At 39.2% G+C, this 19203-nt stretch overlaps 1 protein-coding gene across 9 annotated transcripts in view; it reads left to right on the forward strand.

Annotated features, from left to right (window-relative positions):
• MTUS2 (microtubule associated scaffold protein 2) overlaps positions 1-19203 on the forward strand; it is a 694372-nt gene that overhangs the window by 267678 nt on the left and 407491 nt on the right. For 5 of the 9 annotated variants that reach the window (XM_055359741.2, XM_055359735.2, XM_055359740.2 and 2 more), the window contains one exon: positions 15818-16012. In XM_055359741.2, coding sequence (XP_055215716.1) covers positions 15818-16012 — 195 coding nt within the window. Of the gene's footprint in view, positions 1-15814; positions 16013-19203 lie in introns of all 9 variants that reach the window. The other 4 variants (XM_055359737.2, XM_063697237.1, XM_055359738.2 and 1 more) reach the window with 1 other exon arrangement.

Below are 19203 nucleotides of genomic sequence, written 5' to 3' on the forward strand. Positions count from 1 at the left end.
TGGAGGTGGGGCTAATGGTGTTGGATCATGTGGGTGGATCCCTCATGTATGGCTTAGTGCCATCCCCTTGGTGATGAGTGAATTCTTGCTCAGTTCGTTCATGCAAGGAGATGCAGTTGTTTAAAAGAATCTGGGACCTCTCCCTTCTTTCTCTCTTTCTCCCTTTCTTGCCATGTGACATGCAGGCTTCCCTTTACCTTCCACCATGAGTGGAAGCTTCCTGACATATCACTAGAAGCAGAGGGTGATACCATGTTTCTCATACAGCTAGAAGAACCATGAGCAAAAGTAAACCTCTTTTCTTTTTCTTTTATTTAGTAACTGTTATTTATTTTACTTTTCAACTTTTATTTTAAGTTCAGGGGGTACATGTGAGGTTTGTTACATGAGTAAATTGTATATCACTGAAGTTTGATGTACAAATAATTTTGTCACCCAGCTAGTGAGCATAGTACCCAATAGGTAGTTTTTAGACCCTCATTCTTTTGTCACCCTCCCTGCTTAAGTAGACCCCACTGTCTATTGTTCCCACCTTTGTGTCCATATGTACTCAAAGTTTAGTTCCCATTTACAGATGAGAACATGTGGAATTTGGCTTTCTGTCCCTGTGTTAATTTGCTTAGGGTAATGGCCTCCAACTCCACCCATGTTCCTGCAAAGGACATGATCTTGTTCTTTTTTTGTGGCTGTGTAGTATTCCATGGTGTATATGTACCACATTTTCTTTATCCAGTCCACCATTCATTGGGCACCTAGGTTGATTTCATGTCTTTACTATTGTGAATAGTGCTATGATGAACATAGGCATGCATGTATCTTTTTGGTAGAATGACTTTTTTTCCTTTGGCTGTATACCCAGCAGTGGGATTGCTAGGTCAAAATCAGTTCTAAGTTCTTTGAGAATTCAGTAAACTGCTTTCTATAGTAGCCGAACTAATTTACATTCCCACCTGCAGAGTATAAGCATTCCCTTTCATCTTCAGCCTTGCCAAAATCTGTTATTTACTGATTTTTAAAAAAGAGCCATTCTGACTGGTGTGAGATGGTATGTCATTGAGGTTTTGATTTGCATTTCTCTGATGATTAGTGATGTTGAGCATTTTTTCATATGCTTGTTGGCCGCATGTATGTCTTCTTTTGAGAAGTGTCTATTCATGTTCTTTGCCCATTTTGAAATGAGGTTTGTTTCTTGCTTGTTGATTTGTTTAAGCTCCTTATAGATTCTGGATATTAGGTCTTTGTTGCATACATAATTTGCTAACATTTTCTCCCATTCTGTAGGTTTTCTGTTTACGCTATTGATAGTTTGTTTTGCTGTGCAGAAGATCTTTAATTAGATCTTACTTATTTATTTCTTCTTTTTGTTACAATTGCTTTTGGAGACTTTATCATGAAATCTTTGCCAAGGCCTATGTCCAGAATGGTATTTCCTAGGATTTCTTCTAGGGTTTTTATAGGTATTACATTTAAGTCTTCAAGATTGTAGGTGTGTGGTTTTTATTTCTGGCTTCTTTAACCTGTTCCACTGGTCTGTGTGTTTGTTTTTGTACCAGTACCATGATGTTTTGGTTACTATATTCTTGTAGTATAGTTTGAAGTTGAATAGTGTTATGCCTCCAGCTTTGTTCTTTTTGCTTAGGATTGCTTTGGCTATTGGGGCTCTTTTTTGGTTCCATATGAATTTTAGAATACGTTTTTCTAGTTCTGTGAAAAATGGCATTGATAGTTTGATAGGAATAACATTGAATCTGTAATTGCTTTGGGCACTATGGCCATTTTAACAATATTGATTGTTTCTATCCAAGAGCATGGAATTTTTTCCATTTCTTTGTGTCATCTATTATTTCTTTCAGCAATGTTTTGCAGTTTTTGTAGAGATTTTTCACCTCCCTGGTTAGCTGTATTCCTAGGTATTTTATTCTTTTTGTGGCTATCATGTTCTTGATTTGGTTCTTAGCTCAAATGTTATTGGTGTATATGGTACTGGGTTTTATATATTAATTTTGTATTCTGAAACTTTACTGAGGACGTTTATCATTTCTAGGAGCCTTCTGAAGGAGTCTTTAGGGTTTTCTAGGTATAGAATCATATCATCAGTGAAGTGGGATAATTTGACTTCCTCTCTTCCTGTTTGGATGCCTTTATTTATTTCTCTTGCCTGATTACTCTGGCTAGGACTTCCAGCACTATGTTGAATAGGAATGGTGAGAGTGGACATCCTTATCTTGTTCCAGTTCTTAATGAGAATGCTTTCAGCTTTTGCCCATTCAGTATGATGTTGGCTGTGGGTTTGTCGTAGATGGTTCTTATTAGTTTGAGATGTGTTCCTTAAATGCCTTGTTTGTTAGAGGTTTTTAACATGAAAGGATGTTGAATTTTATTGAAAGCTTTTGCTGTGTCTATGAGATTATTATGTGGTTTGTAGTGTTAGTTCTGTTTATGTGGTCGATCAGAATTACTGTTTTGCATATGTTGAACCAACCTTACATCCCAAGAATAAAGCCTACTTGATTGTGGTGGATTAGCTTTTTGATGTGCTGCTAAATTCAGTTTCCTAGTATTTTGTTGAAGATTTTTGCATCTGTGTTCATCAGGGATATTGGCCTGAAGTTTTCTTTTTTCATGTGTGTCTGTCAGGTTTTGGTATTTGGAATTTTAGAATACGTTTTTCTAATTCTGTGAAAAATGGCATTGATAGTCATTAGCTGTTGATGCTGGCCTCATGAAATGAGTTAGGAAGGAGTCCTTCCATGATTTTTGGGGTTGGTTTGCTCTCATTTCTCCAGTTCCTCTGGGTATAATGTTAGGTGGTTAGTTTAAGCATTTTCTGGCCAGGTGCAGTGGCTCACGCCTGTAATCCCGGCACTCTGGTTGGCTGAGGCAGGCGGATCACAAGGTCAGGAGATTGAGACCATCCTGGCTAACATGGTGAAACCCTGTCTTTTCTAAAAACACAAAAAAATTATCCAGGCGTGGTGGTGGGTGCCTGTAGTCCCAGCTACTTGGGAGGCTGAGACAGGAGAATGGCATGAACCTGGGAGGCGGAGCTTGCAGTGGGCTGAGATCATGCCACTGCACTCCAGCCTGGGTGACAGAGCAAGACTCCATCTCAAAAAAAAAAAAAAAAAAAAAAAAAGAATTTTCTAACTTTTTGGTGTAGGTGTTTAGTCCTATAAACTTTCCCCTTAATGCTGCTTTAGCTGTGTCCCAGAGATTCTGGTATGTTGTATGTTTGTTTTCATTAGTTTCAAAGACTTTTTTATTTGTGCTTTAATTTTTATTTTTTACCCAAGTCATTCAAGAGCAAGTTGTTTAATTTTCATGTAATTACATGGTTTAGAGTGATCTTCTTGGTATTGATTTCTAATTTTATTGTGTGATCTCAGAGTGTGGTTGGTTGGTAGGATTTTGGTATTTTTGAATTTGTTGAGAATTGCTTTATGCCTGAGTGTGTGGTTGATTTTAGAGTATGTGCCATGTGCAGATGAGAATAAGGTACATTCTTACATTGTTGTGTGGAGTGCTCTGTGGATGCCTGTTAGGTCCATTTGTTCAAGTGTTGAGTTTAGGTCCCAAATATCTTCGTTAATATTCTGCCTTGATTTCTAATGTCAGTTAGGTGTTGAAGTCTCCCACTATTATTGTGTGGTTATCTAAGTTTCTTTATAGGTCTTTAATGAATCTTGGTGCTGCAATATTGGGTTCATATACATTCAGGATAGTTAAATCATCTTGTTGTATTGAACCCTTTATGATTATGTAATACCCTTCTTTATCCTTTCTCATAATAGTGGGCTTATTAAATCATAGTCTATTTTTTTCTAAGATAAAAATAGCAACCCCTGTTCTTTTTGTTTTCTGTTTCATACATTTTTCTCCATCTCCTTACTTTATGGATGTCATTGCATGTGAGATGGATCTCTTGAAGACAGCACACAGTTGGGTCTTGCTTATCTATCCAATTTGCCACTCTGTTTTTTAGATGAGATGTTTAATCCGTTTACATTTAAGGTCAATATCGATATGTGGTTTGTTCCTGTCATCATGTTGTTAGCTGGTTGTTATGTAGACTTGATTGCATAGTTACTTTATATTGCCAGTAGGCTATGTACTTAAGTGTGTTTTTGCAATAGCAGATATCAGGTTTTTACTTCCATATTTAGCCCTCCCTTTATGGCCTCTTCTAAGGCAGATCTGGTGGTAACAATTTTCCCTAGAATTTGCTTGTCTGAAAAGGATTTTATTTCTCCTTCACTTATGAAGCATAGTTTGGCTGGGTATGAAATTCTTTTTTGGAACTTCTTTTCTTTAAGGATGCTAAATATAGGGCCCCGATCTCTTTTGGCTTGTAGGGTTTCTGCTGAAAGGTCCACTGTTAAGCTGATGGAGTTTCCTTTGTATGTGACCTGCCCCTTCTTTCTAGCTAACTTTAAGGTCTTTTCTTTCATATTGACCTTGGAGAATCTGATGACTATGTGCTTTGAGAAAGGTCATATTGTCTAGTATTTCACAGGGGTCCTCTGAAGTTCTGGATTTATATGTCAACCTCTCTAGCAAGGTCAGGGAATTTTTTGTGGACCATATCCTCAAATATGTTTTCCAAGTTGCTTGCTTTCTCTTCATCTCTCTGAGGAATGCCAGTGAGTCATAGGTTTGGTCTCTTTAGATAATCTTATATTTCTTGCTGGTTTTCTTCATTTTTAAATTCTTTTTTTTTGTCTGCATGGATTCAAAGGAGCGGTGTTCAAGCTCTGACATTCTTTCTTCAGCTTGGTCTATTCTGTTATTAATGGTTCCTATTGCATTATGAAATTCCTGTAGTGAATTTTTCATTTCTGGAAGTTCAGTTTGGTTCTTTCTTAAAATGGATATGTCATCTTTCAACTCTTAGATTGTTTTACTGGTTCCTTGAATTAGGTTTCAGCCTTCTCCTATATCTCATTGAGCTTCCTTGACATCCATATTCTGATTCTATGTTGTTCATTTCAGCCATTTCAAACTGGTTAAGAAACATTGCTGGGGAGCTAGTGTGGTCCTTTGGATGTCTTAAGACACTCTGGCTTTTATGGTTGCCAGAAATCTTACCCTGGTTCTTTCTCATCTCTATGGGCTGATATTACTTTAATCTTTAAAGTTGCTGTTTTTTGGGTGAAACTTTTTACTTTTATGTTCTTTGATGCCCTTGAAGGTTTGACTGTGGTATAAGTTGGGTTTGGTTGACTTTGTTTCTGGATGCTTTCAGTGGGCAAAGGTTCAGTCAGTACTCCTGGGCTGCATGCTCTAACCCTGGGGACCTGAGACCAGGCTTTTGGTTTTGTTCTCTGGCCCCTTGAGGTCAGGCATCTCCTGTGCTGGAAGAGCCGAGATGTTCCTAGTTCTCTGGCAAACAACACTCTGATGGGGGCTGCCAGCAAAAGTGCTCTGGTGGGGTAGTGGAGTGCCTGTGGGAGAGTTCACTGTGCTGGGGTCGTGGGGGCTGCAGGAGAGTACACTGTAGTCAGCGGGCTGCAGGCGAGCCCACACCAGTGGAGTGACTGGGGGAGGCTGCAAGCAAGCACATGCCAGGGAAGGAAGGCGGTAGCTGGTTGCACACTGGTGGGGTACATCTGCAAAAATGTTCCAATGGGAAGGCAGGGGCTCCTGGTGAAAGAACTATGGCAGTGGCTGCCAGCAAGCATTTCAGCTGGGCATCTAAGGCTGTACTGCATGTGGGCATGGGTAGGCAGGGACTGTAGGAGAGGCCAGCAGACGGGGGATGCCCATACAAAACTGGTCATGTTTTGTGCAGGAGAGCCCTGCTCTCTTTAAGTCTGGTAGCTAATGAAGGCTAAAGCCACTTAGAGGATTCTAACAAGTCTTTGGGGATGGGCACCTATGGCTGTGCTCCACTGCAGCCATTCCCATGCCAAACCTTTGGGACCCATGCAGACTGGAGTTCTGTCTCTGTCACCTCTCCAGGCAGTTCTCCCCATGAATTCAAATATATCTGTGGGTTTCGTGGAGTATCCTGCAGCTAGGATCCTGGAGGTCTGTGGAGAGAGTAGGCCACTCTATTCTTAGCTCAGTCACCCCTTCTCTGGTTGCCACTTGGGACCCACAGTGAGTTCTGGTACTCAGCAACTTTGTGCAGGGTTCCAACCTCCTCCTCATCAGCCCCAGGGTCTGTATCCTTCCTCTATCGATTCTGAATGCCTTCTTTCTGAAGATCTGCTTGGAATATGGCAGTCTACTCAATGGGTTCTGTCTCTCTAGGTGGGAGAAGCTCCCCCCAGCTGCATCTAGTCAGCCATCCTGCCCCTTTCTCTTTTGTTTGTAAATTACCCACACTCAGGTATTTATTTATAGTGACACAATCAGACTAATACAAGTAGAGTCTGAATTAACCTCTTCAGTGTGCCACAAGGGTGCCATGGGTGTTTTTCTCTATAAGCTTGAGGGTCAGGATTTTTGTGGCTACAGAGGTCTAGGCAACAGCAACTAAGATATTTAAGGTCCTGTGGAGTTGTCTGCTTCTAAGGAACGCAGATCTCAGTACTCCACATTATGGCCTTTGTTTCTTTTTCCTTTTTTTCCATTAATGACCACTCTTTCATGAGCTTTTGCCCAGTAGGCTTATATCTTCACATGATCCAGTCTTCCCCTTAGTGCTCTATAGATCTGGAGCCAATACCTAGTTGAGACACATAACCAGTTGTCACAGGGTAATCTTTCCTTGAGCCTAGCATAAGTCACAACTTCATTCTTAGAAATACAGATAGGTCCAGACTGAGACACATGCCTAGGGCCAGCTTAAGAAAGCCCTACCCCAATCTCATAATCTTATTCCAAAATCAATTAATCATTGAATTTTCCAATTTAGTTCAGCATTATCTGTAACAGAAGCTCTGTAGGACTCAACAGTGCAGCACAGAGCAGCACAGTTCAAAGCACAAGAAGCCAAGAAGGAACAGTGCAGAGTACATGCTTGCTAGAAGGCAGCAGAGCCTGTTAACAAGCCAAAGCCTGGGGAAAGACCCCTGTGGAGGTGGTCATTGTCTCAGCATCCTGATCCGGCACCTGTTGTTGTAGCCACCCTGAAGAGGTAAGATGAACCTCAGCCCAAAATTTGGTTTAGATGTCAAGAGTGATTATGATAGCAGCAGGAGGCAGTCAAATGCCTAGGCAGATAGGGGTGGGTTCCCAGTGAAACCACACCTTCAAGCCAAAGCCAGTTTAAAGCCTGAAAGCCAAGCTACAAGTCAAACCCATGGAATGGACGGAGAACCTCTCTCTCTGTTTGGTGTGCGTTCCTCTGATTGATTCTAACCCTTCACCCATTTTACATATTCCTACTCTTCCCTAATTGTTTTTTTTACACTGTCATGCCCACCTTTACATGGTGCCTTTGTTTTAGCCTTTTTTTTGCATACTAACAAACCAATCAGCATGTACTCACCCATTCTAAGCCCATACAAGTCCCAGACCCAGCCACGCTGGGTGGGTGACCACTTGACTTTGGGTAGGGACCACCCTCGCATCCCCTCTCTGCTGAGAGCTATTCTTTCACTCAATAAAATTCTTCTTCACCCACCTCACCCTTGAATTGTCAGAGTAACCTTATTCATCTTGGATGTGGGACAAGAACTTCGGAACCTCTGAATGCGGGTACGAGCTGGGCCAGGGGCGCACCTGGCCCAGTTGTAGGCTGAGCATGGGATCCAGGCTGGTGCACAAGCCAGGCATGGCCCCGCAGGACGAGTGGATGGGACACCTTCTGCAACAGGCCCAGGTCCAAGTGAGGCCCTGGGCAGAGACATCATTGGCCATGGAGGTCTCTGGCTGGCAAAGTGACAGAAAAATCATGTATCAATTATGCCACACACAAAGCAAGAGGGTTTGAAAAGTTTTATGACTTACATAACTGAAGTCTCTGGGAAGAGAGGACTGGCCTCATACATTTGAAATGGCTTGAGAGAACAAGGAAGGAATGCTGGCTCAGGATTTTTATTATCATTATGGAGTGGGGCAAGTGTAAGTGTTCTCATGCAAGTAGGACGGAGTTTGTGTGGTTTTGATCTAAATTACCACCCTCACTCCTGTCCCACTTCCTAGCATCAAAAGTGGGTGCATTGGGCTTTCTTAACAGCTTTCCCAGATATGGGGCCAAAGGAGTGGGGATTGAGGCTAAAAGCTGTTAGCAGTCGAAGTAAAAACAAACAAACAAATAAAAAACTATGGAATATTGGCTGGGTGCTGTAGCTCATGCCTGTAATTCCAGCACTTTGGGGGAGACTAAGACGGGCAGATCACGAGGTCAAGAGATTGAGACCATCCTGGCCAACATGGTGAAACCCCATCTCTACTAAAAATACAAAAATTAGCTGGACGTGGTGGTGCATGCCTGTAATCCCAGCTATTCAAGAGGCTGAGGTAGGAGAATCACTTGAACCTAGGAGGTGGAAGTTGCAGTGAGCCGAGATCATGCCACTGCTCTCCAGCCTGGCGACAGAGCAACACTCCATCTCAAAAAAACAGAAAACAAAAAACTATGGAGTCTGATCGTTTATGATAATTCCTAAGTATTTTATTCCTTTTGGTCTACTGTAAATACAGATTGTTATCTTAATTTTATTTTTTGATGATTTATTGTGAATGTGTAGAAATACAGTTGATTTCTGTATGTTGAATTGTATTCTGTAAACTTGCTAAACTCATTTATTACTTATAATAGTTTTTTAGTGGATTTCTAGGGATTTTCTATATACAAGATCATGTCATCTGCAAAGAGAAAGTTTTCTTTTTTGTTTCCAATCTGTACATTTCTTATTTTATTTTCTTGCCTAATTTCTCTGGCTAGCACCTTCCATACAATGTTAAACAGAAATTGTGAGAGCAGACAACCTTTTCTTGTTTTTAATCTTAGAGGGGAAGAATTCAGTCTTTTACTGTATTAGCTGTAGGTTTTTCCGATAAGCCCTTATAAGATTGAATATATTTTCTTTAATTACCAGTTTAAATGTTTTTATCATGTGGTTTATCTGAATCAATTAAGAAGATCATATGGTTTTTCTTTATTAATATGGTATAGTACATGGATTAATTATGTATGTAAAACCGATCTTGCATTCCTAGCATAAATATCACTTGATCATGGTATATAATATTTTTTATATGTTGCCAGCTTCAGTGCGCAGTATCTTGGTGAGGATTTTGAATCTATAAGAGTTATTGATTTATAGTTTTCTTGAGATGTCTTTATCTGGTTTTAGCATCAAGATTATACTGGACTTATAGAATGAGTTTAGAAGTATTCCCTCCTCTTCTTTTTTTGGGTGGGGGGTGTAATTTGTGAATAATTCGTATTAATTCTTCTTTAAATGTTTGATAGAATTCACTAATGACATCTGTGCCTGGATTTTTCTTTGTGGGAATTTTTTTTTTATTTCTAATTCAATCTCTCTTTTAGATTTTCAGAGTTTCTATTTCTTCTTGATTCAGCTTTTATAGTTTGTATTTCTGTGGAATTTGTCCGTTTCACTAGGTTGTCTAATTTGTTGAGATGCAATTGTTCATAGTACAGTATTCCCATGTGATCCTGCAAAATAAGTGGTGATGTTCCCTCTTTCATTCCTAATTTTAGTAATTTGAGCCTTCTGTTTTTCTTGGCTGGCTCAGCTAAAGGTTTGTCAAATTTATTGATAATTCAAAGAACTAGGATTTTGTTTTCATTGGCTTTCTCTCCTGTTTTTCTATTCTCTGTTTTATTTATTTTCACTGTAATCTTTATTATTTCTTTTCTTCTTTTGGTTTAAGTTTAGTTTGCTCTTCTTTCTTCAGTGTTTTAAAGTCAAAAATTACTTTATTGAATTGACATCTATCTTCTTTTTTAATGTGGGCATTTACAGTTATAATTTTCCTTTTAAGCATTGCTTTAGCTGCTTCCCGTAAGCTTTGGTATGTCATTCATTTTTATTCATCTTAGTATTTTCTAATTCCCCTTTCAATTTTATCTTTGACCCAGTGGTTATTTATGTGTGTTCATATATTTGAGAATTACCCCAATTTCCTTGTTATTGGTTTTTAATTTCATTCTGTTATGACCACAGAACATACTTTATATCATTTCAATCCTTTTTAATTTATTAATGCTTGTTTTATGGCCTAAGATATAGTTTATCCTGGCGAATATTCTATGTGCACTTGAGAAAAATACGTATTCTGCTTCTCTTGGGTGGAATGTTTTATAGAGGTCTGTTAGGTTTAGTTAGTGTTCAGATCTTCTATTTTCTTGTTTATCTTCTGCCTCATTGTTCTATTATTGAAAGTGAGGTATTGAAGTCTCGAACTATTATTTTGAATTGTTTATTTCTCCTGTCAATTCTGTTCATTTTTGCTTGATGTAATTTGGGTATCTGTTGTTAGGTGTATATACATTTATAATTATTGTATCTTCCTAATGCATTGACCTTTTTATCATTATGAACTATCCCTCTTCATTCTGGGTTGACAGTTGTTTTTCTCTTTACCTTTCTACACTTCTTACTGTGGTGTATCTAGGTGTGGATCTCTTTACATTTACCTTATTTGGTTTTCCTTGATCTTCTGATGTATACATTAATAATTTAAATAAATTTTCAAAGATTTGGACTATGTAAATTTTTTTCTGCTTCTGAAACATCCATTCTCTGTATGATGTTGCACTTAATAATGGTCCACATCTCTCTGAGGCTCCACTTATTTTTCTTCATTTCTTTGTGCTGTGTTCCTTGGATTGTGTAGTATGTATTGATCTATCTTCAAGTTCACTTTTTTTTTTCCTGCCACTGCAAATCTGTTGTAGAGCCCCTTTAGTTAATATTTCATTTTAGTTATTTTGCTTTTTAACACCAAACTTTCCATTTGGTTTTTATAATTTCTCTCTTTATTGTTATTTTCTATTTGATGAAATATTGTCGTCATAGCTCCTTTACTTCTTTAAGCATAGTTTCCTTTGTTATTTTATTATATTTATAACAGCTCTTTTGAAGTTTTTGACTGCTGGGTCTTTTCATAGGCAGTTTCTATTGCCTGCTTTTTTCTAGTATCTGAATCACCCTTTTCTGTATTTTTTTCTTTTGTGTGTCTCATTTTATTTTTGTTGTAATGAAACTTTTAGGTAATTATGTAGCATCCTTGACTACTAATTATCTCTCTTCCTCTCTGGGGCTTGTTGTTTGCTTATTTATTTAACAACTTGGTTGATCTACTTTAATGAAGCCTATTTCCCTTGCACTGTGAATTCACTAATGTCGCTCCACAGAAGACATAGCCTTGGGCATGTACACAATCACACTAACAATGTTTTAGCAGGGCTGTCTCTCCCGGGTCTGTGTTACATTGTCTTCCTCCCTTTGGTATCACATTCAGCTGTCAGGTTCCACTAATTACTGACTGATTGCTCTATAATTTTCTACAGTGTCCTGGGGCATACATTATTCCAGTCTGATCCAGTTAAATTCAAGCTCCTTTTCAAGGGTAGTTTTTAAAGCCACTCTTTGAGGTTAGTTCTGACCCCTTGATAGCTCTTTTCAGTTATTTCCTTGGCTCTCTCTAATAAACTACCTTGTCTATGGTTTATTATTTTGCTTCATGGAGCTACCAGCCTCCTCCTAATTGCTTACCATCAAAATCTTTATTGTTTTTGAGATTGCCGTTAGGCCCAAACTTCCCCCACAGTTTGTTCCAAACAAAGTTAATTCCTTTGTAGAGGACTCTGGAGATCTCTGTTCTTATGGCCTGCCTCTATGATTGGGCAAAATCTCTCAGTCACCATTCTGAAGCTGGGGTTGGGGACAGTGGACTGCTTCTCTTGGATTGACACTCCTGGTTTATAAGCGAGGTGCGAGGTAGGGACAGTAGCTTCTAGTCTTCTCCCTTTTTCTCTCCAGTGTTGAACTTCTAGCCTATGGTGAGCCATAGGTGATTGGGAAGTGGTGATTGGGGCCCCAGTATTGTTTGGCTTGCTGTGCCTGGGGTAGTACCTCTGTCTTATATGTTTGGGCCAAGTGAAGGAAGGTTCCCTGACCTTTTGACCACTCTCTCATGTAATTCAGCCTCTACAACATGGAACTGGGGGTGGGGTTGGAGTGAGAAATGGTGGTGGCCTGCCCATCCCAGGGAGATACTGTAGTCCTTGACTCTAGGAGAGGAAACCCATCCTTTTGGCCACACACATCCAGAGTAGAGCTTTCATTATATTGTGATGATAGTAGGGGAGGAAGAGAGTGGATTGTGGTTCAGGTGCCACTGACTTTCACTGTTCTTACTGGATTTAGTAGAGTTTCTTATATAAATGTTTCTTTATGTGCTACATGTTCGTAGAACAATTTCTGGAAACTTTAAATGGTGGTTGTTATTTTAAATGTTATTTTACCAGTTATGTTTGTTTCACTGCGAAGAGTGTCCGTGGAAAGCCTCATGTCACCATTCTGGAAGTCGTCTTTTTTATGTGCCACCTCAGCTTTCCTGTAATATTTATAGCTATCATTTGTTTATTGAAGGCTTATTATGCACTTGTAAATTTGTATTTCTGTCAAAGTCTATATTCTTGAATAGTCCAACTAAGTACTTGGAAACATATATTCCTCTAACATGCTAAATGTCTTAGTTCCAGCCGTATAACAAAGTACCATAGACAGTGTAGCGTATAAAAACAGAAATGTATTTCTCACAGTTCTTGTGGCTGAAGGTCTGAGATCAGGGTTGCAGACCACCATCTTCTCATTATATCTTCACATGGTGGAAACAGAGGGAGCTCTGTTTCCGGCTTCTTTTCATATGGGCACTTGGGCACTAATCCCATTCACAAGGGCTCCATTCTTATAACCTAATTACCTCCTAAAGGCCCCACCTCTGAATATCATCACATTGGAAGTTAGGACTTAAACCTGTGATTTTGGGGTTGGGGGAGACAGACATTCAGTCCATAACACTGGACTTGTTTGAGAAATAGTAAGGACTATATATTGTTATAAATATGTCCTCCTTATGAGACACTAAGATTAAATTAAGATACATTCAGTCAGAAGAGCTGAATGCAGTTATTTCACAGGGTGAGTTGGCGTATTCTGTTGAAGTTTTCAAAGATCCAGGGACCACCAGGGAATCAGAATCACTGAGGTGATTGTTTAAAAAGCAGACTTTTGAGCTCTGCTCCAGACCAACTCTCATGCAGAGACTAGTTGAGATATTTGACTTATACTGTGGGCTAAATTTGTGTGGTACAAGCTTGGCTAATGTAAACTTCAACTGAATATTTATCAAATACATTGTGGAAACCATTGTACTAGGAGCTGGTGGTATAAAAGGAAGAAGACTTGCTTCTGCAAACCCTGAAGGCGTGTATAATATTCATGAGATTAATCTGCTAGAAGGAAAGACCATTATGTAGTAACTTAGTGTATGATATAGGTACCATTAGATTTACAAAAATTGTATGCGCAGAGAGTTGGGGCAAGGTATACTTTTGCAAGTCATCTAAACACACACACACACACACGCGTGCACGCACACACACACACAAACACACAGCCCATGTGTGTCTTTATTAAAATAAAGATCTGGACTATGGGAAAGGGAAACCTAGAAAACAATTTAGAGACTGGCTTCCTGTGTATTTGGGATCCTGTGCTGCTTGTCCTCCCCGTCTCTACATGTTCCAGTGCTACTTTTCTACTGATGAAATCAACAATAATGGAATATAAGTAAGTGTAGAATAAGATAAATTTCTTTTTGAACATGTTCAGTGGCTTGTCTTATGTAATGATTTAACAAACTTAGTTTTCATTCTTGACTAAGTAGTAAATGCTTACTGCATGCCTAGGTACTCTGTTAAAAATTCTGAGTTTAACTTTTCTTCCAAAATATAGTTTGTTTTTCAGAAAAATTATTTTGTTCATATTCTCCTCACTCGATTTTGCATAATTATTGATTAGATTAGAAAGGAGGTGATAGATAACTTAAAATAGTATCAAAGTGTAATGGATTTAGAGTATACTTATTGTTGAAATTACATCTGATGTTTAGCAACTCTTTTCCTCTTCTGCAGACATCATCCAGAATCAATTTGTCGTAAATTCACTGTGAACATGATACCTGATATATAGGGATATTTTCACTGTTCTGGGGACATGAACTAAAAGTATTCAAAATAATGTGAGAACAACAATGTGAAGTCATTAAACGTGGCATAAATTGCTGATACAAACGGGCCATTACCACTTGTTAGTGTATTGTTTCTTCTTTTTCATAGTTGAGGTTTTGTTTTTTGCTTTTTGTGCTTTTGCCAAGCACTAGGACAGGCTTGAGTTGGGAATATTTGCAGCCCCAGCTCCTTGCTTCTTTTTCCTTTTGCGCTTACTCGGTTCCTCCCCATCCTAGTCCTGACTCAGGCATCAGGAACCCACAGCTGTGCAGCTTCTGCCTTTACTGGACACACGGCTCTCCATAGCCTCACTTTTGGGGGAGCTGCTGGCAGAGGAAGAGGTACTTTTCTATGTACCATTTAGACCCAGTGTGTCATTTATTGCTGCTCTCTATTCCCACACATAGATGCTTTCTAATATGTGGTTTCTTCATGGATTTATAGACGTGGAATTTTTTTTTTCAAATGGGTCATTTAATCTAAATCCTCGTTTACTCTGAAACCTGGTTAATATTTTACTGGATAATGAAGAGTTGACTAGTATAAGAATGCCACTGAATGGGCACTATATAGACACTCATGGTAAATATGCCTGCCGGTGAAAGTTGTTAAAGGAATCAATGAGGACAGTTATACAGCACTACAGCACGTGAGGAAGCTTGGGCCTTTTAGATTTCCTATTAAAGAGCATTTGTATATTGACAATATTGTGATTCTCTCTGGTGCTGAGCGCCCTCTCATAGTGTTGTGATAATCATTGCAGTTGCTATTGCTGGAGCCTGGCTCAGACTTAGAGTATGGGGATGCTGAGATGCTAGATTTATAACTTGATGCTTTATTATTTCAAAACAAGCTGACTTTGCACATATCTGGGAACTAATTCTGAAGTTTGGACTAACACAACAGATAGTGTAAAAAGGAGAAAAGAAATCGAACATCAGTTTGAGCACATATCAAGTTCTTGTGGTATAAGCAGTAATGTTTATACTAGATTTGCAAAGTCAGTGTTATCATTCCCAGTCTTTACATGAAAGGAAACTGTGGCTTTAAGTGTTAGGACAAGGGCTTGAGGTTACACAGCTCGTCATTGGGAGAGCTGATATTCCAGCCTGGCTAGTTCCACAGTCTACACTGTCTCCTCCTCATTCCTGCAACCAACAGAAGGTTAGATGATTCTTTGTACATATTTTTCATAAGACTTATTACAAACTGCTTAAAATTACTAGTGAATATTCACCGCAATGGTTCTTTGCCCATTGTATGTCAAAATTTAAGGTGTATCTCAATTTCACAAATCTGGGGTAAATGCAACAATAACTATTCGCTTTCACTCATTGTCTTAAGCACTTGATACCTTTTCTTATAGCCTTAAAATAGAGTTATCTGTCTTCCTCAATTCATCTGCTTAAGTAGATGGTAAATTTGTCCAGGCTGGGGCTGCATCACCTCCTCTCTGAGTTCTCTGAGGCACCTGACCCACAATATAAGGGGCCTTTCTCTTCCAAGGTCCGTTTTAGATGTGTTGAATCAAACCTTGCAAGATTAATTTTAGTCTGTTTATGATAGAACTGGGTTCGAATTCACAATCTGTGGAATTCGTTATCTCATTATGAACTGAGAATAATTTGTTAATTTTATTTGGGTTCGTTTTAGCAGATTTAAAGAAAGCTTCCAGTTCAAATGCTGCAAAATCCAATCTCCCGAAATCTGGTCTCCGTCCTCCCGGATACTCACGTCTCCCGGCAGCCAAACTGGCGGCATTTGGCTTTGTCCGGAGCTCCAGCGTCTCCTCAGTCTCCAGCACCCAGTCCGGGGACAGTGCACAGCCAGAGCAGGGCCGGCCAGCCACCCGTAAGTGGGGTGGGGCAGGGTGGGGTGCCTTCACTGAATTAAAACCGGCGCGCCTGTGTAACTGTGTGTCATTTTCTTTGCATGATTATTTAAGAATTTGCATCACCTCCCTTAGCTTCCCATTGTTGTGTTATTCATCTACTGAAGAAAAATAGCCCATTTGACACCATCAGTTATGGGGAGTTAGTGTGCCAGGAAGAAAAGATTGTAACCTCCTCTGAGGATGTAGAAAATGACTTATCCAGAGACAGATTCCAGCAGCCCTTTGCTTTGCAGATTCTAGGTGAGAAGTCAAAGAAAGATCCAAGAAAGGTGTTACCTACATTGTGCTGTCATGAAACATACTAGATATTTAATATTAGCTGAAAGAATCATTTAGTCGCCTGTGATTACTTAACCAGTAATGCCTTCACGCTGCCAGAGCACTTGACTGGATTTCTGAAAGTTAAATAAATGATGTTAAAAGTAGCAAAGCACTGCCAAGCTTCTTCAAGTCCATGCCCAGGAAGATCCCCATTAGCTGAGATGGTGCTGTTGCAGGCCCATTTCCTGAGACTGGTATTGTAGACTGCATTTTAAAGTATGAATGAATAACCTGCAGAGCACGTTACAACAGCTGCTGTCCCCGAGGAAGATCTGGAGGTTGCCCATTCAGCTGTGCCTTTGATGACCAAACCCCATCTCAGTCACCACTTCAAAGTCAATGTTATTGGATGGGAAACCATGACATCTCAGATGTTGTTTTCAAGACCTTGCCAGGGGCCCAGGAAAGTCTTAGAGGTTTCCACTTAGAGAGTTGTTTTGAAGGGGTTATAGAAGTTGAATCAAGCTGGAATAATTCGAAAGAGAGAGAGAGAGAGATCGATTGATTTGTTATTTTGTCAATTTCTTGTCGAAGCTTGTTTATTCTCTGTTCTTTCTTGTGTTTACAGAGATGATGTGTGGAACATTTGCGTAGTTCTAAATTTTGGTCTACCTAGTTATTTATAAAAGTAATACATTACATTTCCCTTTGTCTTGATGTGTTTGTAAGCAGTTTCTAAGGGTGTTTTCTTTGCTCTGTTGGTTTCCTGAAGGTGCCGTAGCTGAGGCCTGCTTTCACACAGGATACATTTAAGGAATATCACTGTAATTAGTGATTACATCATTACACAGTAGGGGTCTCAAAATCTGAAACATGAATGTAATAAAGAACTGTTTGCAAATGTGTAATTCATGTTTTGAGATATGCATGTGCATATTAGCAGTCTGATGATTTGAAAATACAGGAGCAACTATTTATCATCATTTTTATTAATAAAATTCCTGATGACGTGTTTCTTTTTTAGAGAAAGTAGTATGAAGGAAAAACTTATCATATGATATATATCTTTCCAACAAAGGAGTTAAGATTTTGATGTCTTAAAAATAAATTAACCTCAAGGCGAGATGAGCCATGTCCACATGACAGCAGCTTTTGCTGACAGAGAGCTGACAGGTCTGGACAGAATAATTGCAGGTGTGCTTAGGGCATTTATTCTCACCTCTGCTTCAAAGGATACTAGAGAGGGACCCCTGAGCACCCAGGGGATAAGAGCTGTATGTGCCAGAGAAAATAACTCCCAGTTTAAAGACTTCATACTAAAAGTCACACTTTTATATGAATGTCTATCCAGAATTGTTTTCTATTTTAAGAAACATATGTTAGAATTGATTTTTAATTATCTGCTACCTACTATATATGTAATTTTTACTTCACCAATATATCACAGAAAAACCTCCCAGGAATTTGATTTGTCTAAGTACTACTAATCATTATACCTATACTTGTTATTAGATGTAATGTCAATAAATACTTTGTTTCTGTTCTTTAGCAAAGAGATGATGCTTTGATGACAGGGAATAAATAAAATATGAAGCTCTTGAGAGAGCTAAAAGTCCTTAGATCAGCTTCTCATATGGTATATATCTTTCCAACAAAGCTTTCTTCTCCAAGCTTGTTCATTCTCTGTTCTTTCTTGTGTTTACAGAGATGATGTGTGGAAAGCTTTGCTGGAGCAAAGCTTTGCTGGTTCAGCTCATGGAAACAGCCAATGTGGTATCAGAATCAGTCCTTTTTTCTTCTTGGAAAGCTGGTCTTTTTGCAGACTATTTTGACATAGGATTCATTTATGGAATACTGCTGTAATTAGGGATTATGTCATGCAGAGTAGATGTTTCAAAATCTGAAACATGAGCATGATAAGAATCTATAGTCACACATTGCTTAATGACGGGGATATGTTCTGAGAAATATGTTGTTAGGCAGTGTCATCGTGGCTCAAACATCATAGAGTGTACTTGCACAAACCTAGATGAGATAGCCTACTACACACCTAGGCAATACGGTATAGCCTTGGCTCCTAGGCTACAAACCTATAGAGCATTTACTGTACTAAATACTGTCGGCAATTATAACACAATAGTGAGTATTGGTGTATGTAACAATATCTAAACATAGAAAAAGTATAGTAAAGCTATGGTTTAAAAACTGAAAATGCTGTTCCTGTATAGGGTACTTAAGCACGAATGGAAGTGGAAGGTGTGGAAGGTGCTCTTGGTGAGTCAGAGAATGAGTTGTGAATGAATATGAAGGTCTAGGACATCATTGTACACTTTTATGTGATAAACCAGGGCTATCCTGGAGGCCTGGTTTACACCAGCAACACCACAAACGTGAGTAATGTGTTGTGCTACGACATTACGATGGCTAAGACGTCACTAGGCAATAGGAACTTTTCAGCTCATTTATAATCTTACAGGACCACTGTCCTATATGTGTTCTGTTGTTGACTGAAGCATCGTTATGTGGTGCATATGGTATTTGCAAACGTATAATTCATATTTTTAGATGCTTGTGCATATTAACAGTCTAAACAATGTCCACACTGACTGTGGCATGCTATATTGGGACACTTTTAAGTGACTCATTATGAATTTATGAGTGTTTCCTAGGCTAGCCTGGCTCTACTGGGACTCTTCCTTGCTGTTTCCCTGGGTCCTGAGGGGCAAGTGATGATGAATGTGGAAACGGGAGCCCCATGCATCACCCTGGACATGAGATGGCAGGACCATTTGGGGTCTCAGCTGTTCCACATAGAGTCCCCATCCACCCTGGGCTCAGGCTTCAGGCCATTAGCCCAACCCCATTGAGCAGAGGCTTTTTAAGTCAG

This window comes from Gorilla gorilla, chromosome 14 (genome assembly GCF_029281585.2).
Source record: "Gorilla gorilla gorilla isolate KB3781 chromosome 14, NHGRI_mGorGor1-v2.1_pri, whole genome shotgun sequence".
Lineage (NCBI taxonomy): Eukaryota > Metazoa > Chordata > Mammalia > Primates > Hominidae > Gorilla > Gorilla gorilla.